General features: G+C 52.9%; 1 protein-coding gene across 1 annotated transcript; it reads left to right on the forward strand.

Annotated features, from left to right (window-relative positions):
• Positions 1-3,469: 3,469 nt before the first annotated feature.
• LOC135442090 (olfactory receptor 14A16-like) lies at positions 3,470-4,405 on the forward strand. The gene has a single exon (XM_064701637.1). It carries the CDS (start codon positions 3,473-3,475, stop codon positions 4,403-4,405), a length of 933 nt encoding a protein of 310 aa, XP_064557707.1. The 5' UTR covers positions 3,470-3,472.
• The last annotated feature ends 2,056 nt before the right edge of the window (positions 4,406-6,461 follow it).

A 6,461-nucleotide genomic window follows, 5' to 3' on the forward strand; every position in this document is an offset into this window, starting at 1 on the left:
TGTTGTTGTAGTATTGTTAATTGTCCCATGTTTGTTTCAATGATCTTAGAAAGTCTTGGAAAATTCTTTCAGTTCCATCTTTGTTGTAAAACAGAAAGGGGGAAGATATGCAACACAGGATCCTCATGGACCCCTTGGAGGAGAGAACTGGTGTCCGGTTTATCTCGGCTGTTTGAGGGGCCTGGAAAGGCCCGAGGTGGCCTTGGGGCAGCCCGCATATCGGAGGACGAGAAGAGGCTTCAGTTCTTCTTTCGGTTTTTATGTTTATTAATTGTTTATCTAAAAGATGTTCTTTTCAGCCGAACAGAGATCTGCTCAGCAGTCAGCCATGAGCACACTGTGCCGTCCTCCGGACCGCCACGTATCTTTATACCCATTGTTACGTGTACAATATTTATCATTTTTCCCCAATACCATTTATTCTTATTACTCGGTGCACTCTCAGTAATAACCAATCCAAAAATGCCACCATCACCAAAGAAGATGGAGGAGAAGAAGAAGAAGAAGGAGGACAGGACACACCCCAATTCCTCCATCTTACTTCTCTAAATCCCCCCTGTACATAAATCCTAAACCCTGTTTCTCACCCTCTAATTAGCTAATCCCTTCACCATTCATCCCGGTGAAGTCCTCCTATCCTCATACAGGTCGTCTCCTGTGTAGGGTCAAAGTGCAGCCACCAGACACTTCTGGCAACATTCCAGGACTCCCGAGCCCCCCAAGGTGGTCTCGGTGGCTCAGCACCTCAGGACTGTGATCCTGAGATCCGACAAACTGGAGGCCAGGATGGCACAAAAATCTCTCAGAGACTCCATGTGGGAAGGTAAATCCTTAAAAGTACCAAAAAGTATTCTTAAATCCAAAAAGTACCTTAAAATCCTTGAGTATCTCAAGGCATTAATGAGTGCCACTGAGTGTCAGTACAAAGCTCTCAAGGGACTCATTAAAGCAGAGAACTGGGGCCATGATTGCACAAACCTCTACCAGAGTCTGTATCAAAAGGGAAACACCAAGTACCTTGAAATAACTGAAGTACCTTGAAGCATTAATGAGCCATACAGAGTGTTTTTACTGACAAAGCCTCTCCAGGGACTAATTACAGCAGATAATTGGAGGCCATGTTTGCACAAACCTCTCAGAGACTCCAAGACAAAAGCCAAACCCAAAGTCCTTTGAAAAACCTGCAGTCCTTGCAGGAAGCATTAAGGAGTTCCCAGGGCCATTCCTGAGCAAGGCTCCCCAGGGAATCCTTCCAGCAGATCCTTGAGGCCACTGGGATGTGGGCTAGGGGGGGATGCTGAGGGCAGGACAAGGGGCTGACAATGCCCAACCTGGCTGGGGCTGTGCCAGGAGGCCCCAGGGCCTCAGGACAAGGTGCCTCCTTGCAGCCCCTGGTGTCACAGACCCTGCTGTGCCCCAGGGAACCAAGACTTGGCTTCTCTTTGTCCCCCCTTGTCATCACTGCCTCCAGTTCTCTGCTCTACCTGGGGACACTTTCTCAGTCGTGTCCCACAGTGGGACCCATTAAATGTCCAAGAAAGTCTGAAGTTGGATTCTGACTTGGAGTTCTGGAGGGGTTTCTTCAGCTCCCTCTCAGGGATAGATGTTCAGGGCCTAAGCACAAAGCCCCAGAGGCTCATTAAAGTCCTTGTGCTGTGTCTGTGCTGCTGAGCTGGGCTGGGCTCCTGGCACAGAGGCAGCTCCTGGTAACCAAGAAGAGCTTCAAAAGCACATTTCTCTTGATGAGCATCTTTTCTGCCAGCCCAGCAGGGCTGGGGCACTGCCTGCAGCCACTCCGGGCACAGCACAGAGGCACCGAGAGCTTCAATCAGTCAGGGCTGGGAGGGTGCTGAGAAGTGCCTGGGGCAGAATCACTGCCAGCCCTTGGCACAGGAACCTCTGGCTGCAGGACAATGCAGCTGCATTTCCTGGAGTGATCTCCTAAAGCTGGGACATCCCAATGCCTACAGACTCTGTGAGTACAACTCTGAATGTTTCTGGTGTGGGGGAGGTGAAATGCTCTTGAAGCTCTGACATGCTGAGGGTTTCTGATCAGACATTAAATATTTCCAAGACAAGGACTTTGTAAAAAATGAGGTAATTTCCTAAGACTTTGCATTCAGTTTCCTACTATTGGACAATGGCAGAGAAGGGGAGATAAATATTAAAGGCTGATTATGTATTATTTATAATTAATTTTGACAAGTGCCTGAGACAATGCAAACTGTACCTTTTAGTGATCAGTAAGAGATCTCTAATTTTCTTACAGCTACTCTGCCCATGGACAGCACCAGCATCACCTTTGCTATACCCATCAGGCTCAGTCTGAGCTGTCTTTTCTCCAAGCTGCAAACAACCTGCTCCCAGCCAGGGCTCTGCAAACAAGCAGGGTTCTCTCAAGCCAAGGGGAGTGCACAGAGATTTGGGGTCTGTGAGTGCTGGGAGAGATCAGGCACAGGGAAACACCTGCAGGACGAAAATCTGCAGGAGGCAGAGAGAAGATCAGGCAATGAGGCAAAACAATCCTCAGCAATGCTGTGGCAGGGAGAGTTCAGAAATGCCCACAGGATCCTGTCCAGTGCAGCCCCTCCCTCTGAACAAGCCCCCTCCCTCCTGTGCCCCAGCCAAGCCTCTGCCCTCAGGGCCAGAGCTCCAAGGCGTGCAGCCCCTCCTGTGCAGGCAGAGCTGCAGCAGAGCCGTGGGGCAGCTCTGCAGCCCCGGGCCCAGTTCCCTCTGCAGAGCACAGGGCTGGGAGCAGCTGCCCGGCCCTGGGGGCTCTGGAGAGGGCACAGCTGGCTCAGGGTGACGCTGTCCTCAGTGCCCGGCTCTGGGCAATGCTGTCAGTGCAGCCAGGGAAAGGAGTTGCATCTCCCTAAATTCAATGCCATCATAAGGACACTTGGGAGTTTCCCTGAGATTTCAGTCCAAGCTGGGAGCTCCAATCCAGGTTGCAAACCTGTTCTAGAGCATCTCTGAGTTATAAGATTGTTGGGGAAAGGCAGAGGTGTTCTGAGACTGAAAATGCTTTTGAGTTGGTGAAATAAGCAATGTGAATACTTGGCTACAAATGTGGAATTGAGCTATGGTGGATCCATCTGCTCTCAGTACCTGGGTCTTTCTAAGAAAAACATGGGAGTGTGAACATCCTCCATTTGAGAAAAGACAAAGCCCAGAAAAACTCCCAAGCTGAATGAAGTGACAGACCATCTCCCCTCAGGCACCACTCATCATCTTCCCTCAGGAAACTCACTCTATTCCACCAGAGTGCAGCAAAAATTCTGTGGGTTTCTGATATCCAACAGCAACAGTTAAGATGGGCGGGAGTTTATAAAGGTAACCTCAAAACTCAGAAAAACTGAAGACTATCTCTGTGTGTTACAGAGGAGGGTGTATGGGAAATGTTTTTGGTTACAGGTCTAACTCTTCACTGTCCTTTTCTTAATGAACAGGGCCCCATGTCCAGAGGCAGCAAATGTCCAACAGCAGCTCCATCAGCCATTTCCTCCTGCTGGCATTGGCAGACACGCGGCAGCTGCAGCTCCTGCACTTCTGCCTCTTGCTGGGCATCTCCCTGGCTGCCCTCCTGGGCAACGGCCTCATCATCAGCACCATAGCCTGCGGCCACCACCTGCACACGCCCATGTTCTTCTTCCTGCTCAACCTGGCCCTCAGCGACCTGGGCTCCATCTGCACCATTGTCCCCAAAGCCATGCACAATTCCCTCTGGGACACCAGGAACATCTCCTACACTGGATGTGCTGCACAAGTCTTTCTGATTTTCTTTTTTCTTGCAACAGAGTTTTGCCTCCTGACCATCATGTGCTACGACCGCTATGTGTCCATCTGCAAACCCCTGCACTACGAGACCCTCCTGGGCAGCAGAGCCTGTGCCCACATGGCAGCAGCTGCCTGGGCCAGTGCCTTTCTCAATGCTCTGCTGCAAACAGCCAATACATTTTCCCTTCCCTTGTGCCATGGCAATGCCCTGGGTCAGTTCTTCTGTGAAATCCCACAGATCCTCAAGCTCTCCTGCTCCAAATCCCACCTCAGGGAATTTGGGCTGCTTGCTGTTAGCGCCTGTTTATCATTGGGTTGTTTTGTGTTCATTGTTTTCACCTATGTACAGATCTTCAGGGCTGTGCTGAGGATCCCCTCTGAGCAGGGACGGCACAAAGCCTTTTCCACCTGCCTCCCTCACCTGGCTGTGGTCTTCCTGTTCCTCAGCACTGGCACATTTGCCTACCTGAAGCCCCCCTCCATGTCTTCCCCATCCCTGGATTTGGCCCTGTCAGTTCTGTACTCGGTGGTGCCTCCAGCCCTGAACCCCCTCATCTACAGCCTGAGGAACCAGGAGCTCAAGGCTGCAGTGTGGACACTCATGACTAGATGGTTTCAGGAACATTAAACTGCTGGCCAGTGTTTGCAAATCACTTGTAATAAAAGTAATCTTTGATATTTCTTCTTGGTTTCATTTTAGAGTTTCTTTACCTTTGTTTTACTTTTCTCTTATTGTCCAAAAAGAAATGTCATTGTTTGTTCAACTGGTCATTTTGTTCCTCTCCACCATCCCTGTGGCCACAGACTGTGGCAATGAGGGGCTGTGTTCTTGGTGTCCTTAAATGAAATTATGATCTCTACCAAAAAAATTTTCAGCGGAAAACTGCAGAACTTTTCTGCCCTTTTGTTCCCTTCTCTGGAGCTGCAGCAGCAATGCCTACTGGGGGCAGATCAGTGCTGGCCCAGCAGCTGTGCCCAGCAGCAGCAGCACTTGGTGTTGCCAGTGCTGCTGCCGTGGCCCTGCCCCGCTGCCCTGGTGGCCCTGGTGTTGCTGCAGGGCCTGAGTGCTCTCGGGGCCAGGCACAGCCCTGGGGGTGGCAGTGCCGGGGCTGCAGCAGGGACAGGCCATGGGCACTGCTGGGGCAGCGCTGACGCCTCAGCCCAGGGCCTGGGGGCTCCAGGCTCCTTGCCCAGGCTCACTCAAGAACACGCCCAGGCCAATGCTCAGCACAGAAAAGCCCCGTGAGCAGCCCCAGGCTGGCCGTGGGCAGGCTGGGGGCAAACAGCATGGCTGGGGCTCTGCAAGGGCCCTGGGGCAGACGGGAAGGAGCAGCAGAGCAGGGGCTGATCCATCCCCAGTGTGCTGGACATCCCAGGGCAGCGTCCCAGAGCGTGCTGATGGAGCTGCCAACAACATCCCCCCTCTGTAGCCCTGGACTCTGCCCCAGCTCACACAGGTGCCCCATCCTTGCAGGCACAGACACGGCAGCATTGGCTCAGCAGCCCCTGTTTGCGTTGCACAGAGCAGGGGGAGCACCCCCATGCTGTTGGTGTGGGGACATGAACCTGAGGGAGCACAAATGCCATCAGCCCCTGGGGCCAGCAAGGGCTGGGGGACACCAGGGAAACCACTCAGCTTTGTCCTGGCCTCTGCAGTCAGCCAGAAAGTTTGTTCCCATCAGCTGGGAGTTTCCTGTGCCACTGCAGACGCTGTTGCTCAGAGCCAGGGCTGCCTGGCAGCCACCCCCAAACTGCCCTGAGCATTTCCTTGGATTTTTCCTTTGCTTTCTTTCCTCTTTCCTGATCCAGATTTCTTCCTATTGCCCATCCTTCTCCCCTTCCCTGCAAACAGCCCATCTCTGTTTGCCCTTTCCTCTCTGGCCCCACTCCCCATTGCAGTTCCTGACTTGGCCCCGTGGGAACGTCCCTTGGGCAGCAGCATCATCCTACGAGTGCTGCAGGAATTGTCTGCAGGCTCCTACAGTGCCTGGTGCTGCTCCCTTGCCAGAGGCACCCCAGGCCAGGGGGCACATCTGGGCTGCTGTGTCTGGCTCTGGGGCTCCCTGTTCTGGGCAGTGAGGAGGAGCTGCAGAGGCACTGCAGGACTGACAGGATGGGCTTTGGGGCTGGCAGGAGAAGCTGAGGGACCTGGGCTACTGGAGCTCCTGAAGGGGAGGCCCAGGACTCATCCTGAAACTTCTCCAAAAGTGGGTTTCGAGCATCCCAGAATCTGCAAGGTTGGAAAAGCCCTTGGAGATCATCAAGTCCAACCTGTGCCCTGACTTGGCCTTGTCTTCCCTGAGCCTCCTCTTTTCCAGGATAAACAACCCCAGCTCCCTCAGCTGCTCCTCACAGGACTTGTGCTCCAGACCCCTCCCCAGCCTTGTTTCCCTTCTCTGGACACGCTCCAGCCCCTCCATGCCCTTCCTGAATTGGGGGGCCCAGAACTGGACACAGCACTCGAGGGGCTGCCCCAGCAGTGCTGAGCACAGGGGAAGAATCCCTGCCCTGCTCCTCTTGGCTGATCCATTCCTAACCCATATGAGTGCCAGGGATTGGATGAAGGAAATTGTGGGGAGGATATGGGGACAAAGTCCTATTGATTGTCAGCCATGAGGGTTTTTTTTTCCTATCTGTTCAGACTCCAACAGAAGGTGCTGGGCGTCAATATCAATTGGACATTG

This window comes from Zonotrichia leucophrys, unplaced genomic scaffold (genome assembly GCF_028769735.1).
Source record: "Zonotrichia leucophrys gambelii isolate GWCS_2022_RI unplaced genomic scaffold, RI_Zleu_2.0 Scaffold_1062_16655, whole genome shotgun sequence".
In the NCBI taxonomy this organism is placed as follows: domain Eukaryota; kingdom Metazoa; phylum Chordata; class Aves; order Passeriformes; family Passerellidae; genus Zonotrichia; species Zonotrichia leucophrys.

What these genes read in the sequence shown, in the direction of transcription:
- LOC135442090 (XM_064701637.1), top strand. Translation starts at nt 3,473, where the DNA reads ATGTCCAACAGCAGCTCCATCAGCCATTTCCTCCTGCTGGCATTGGCA.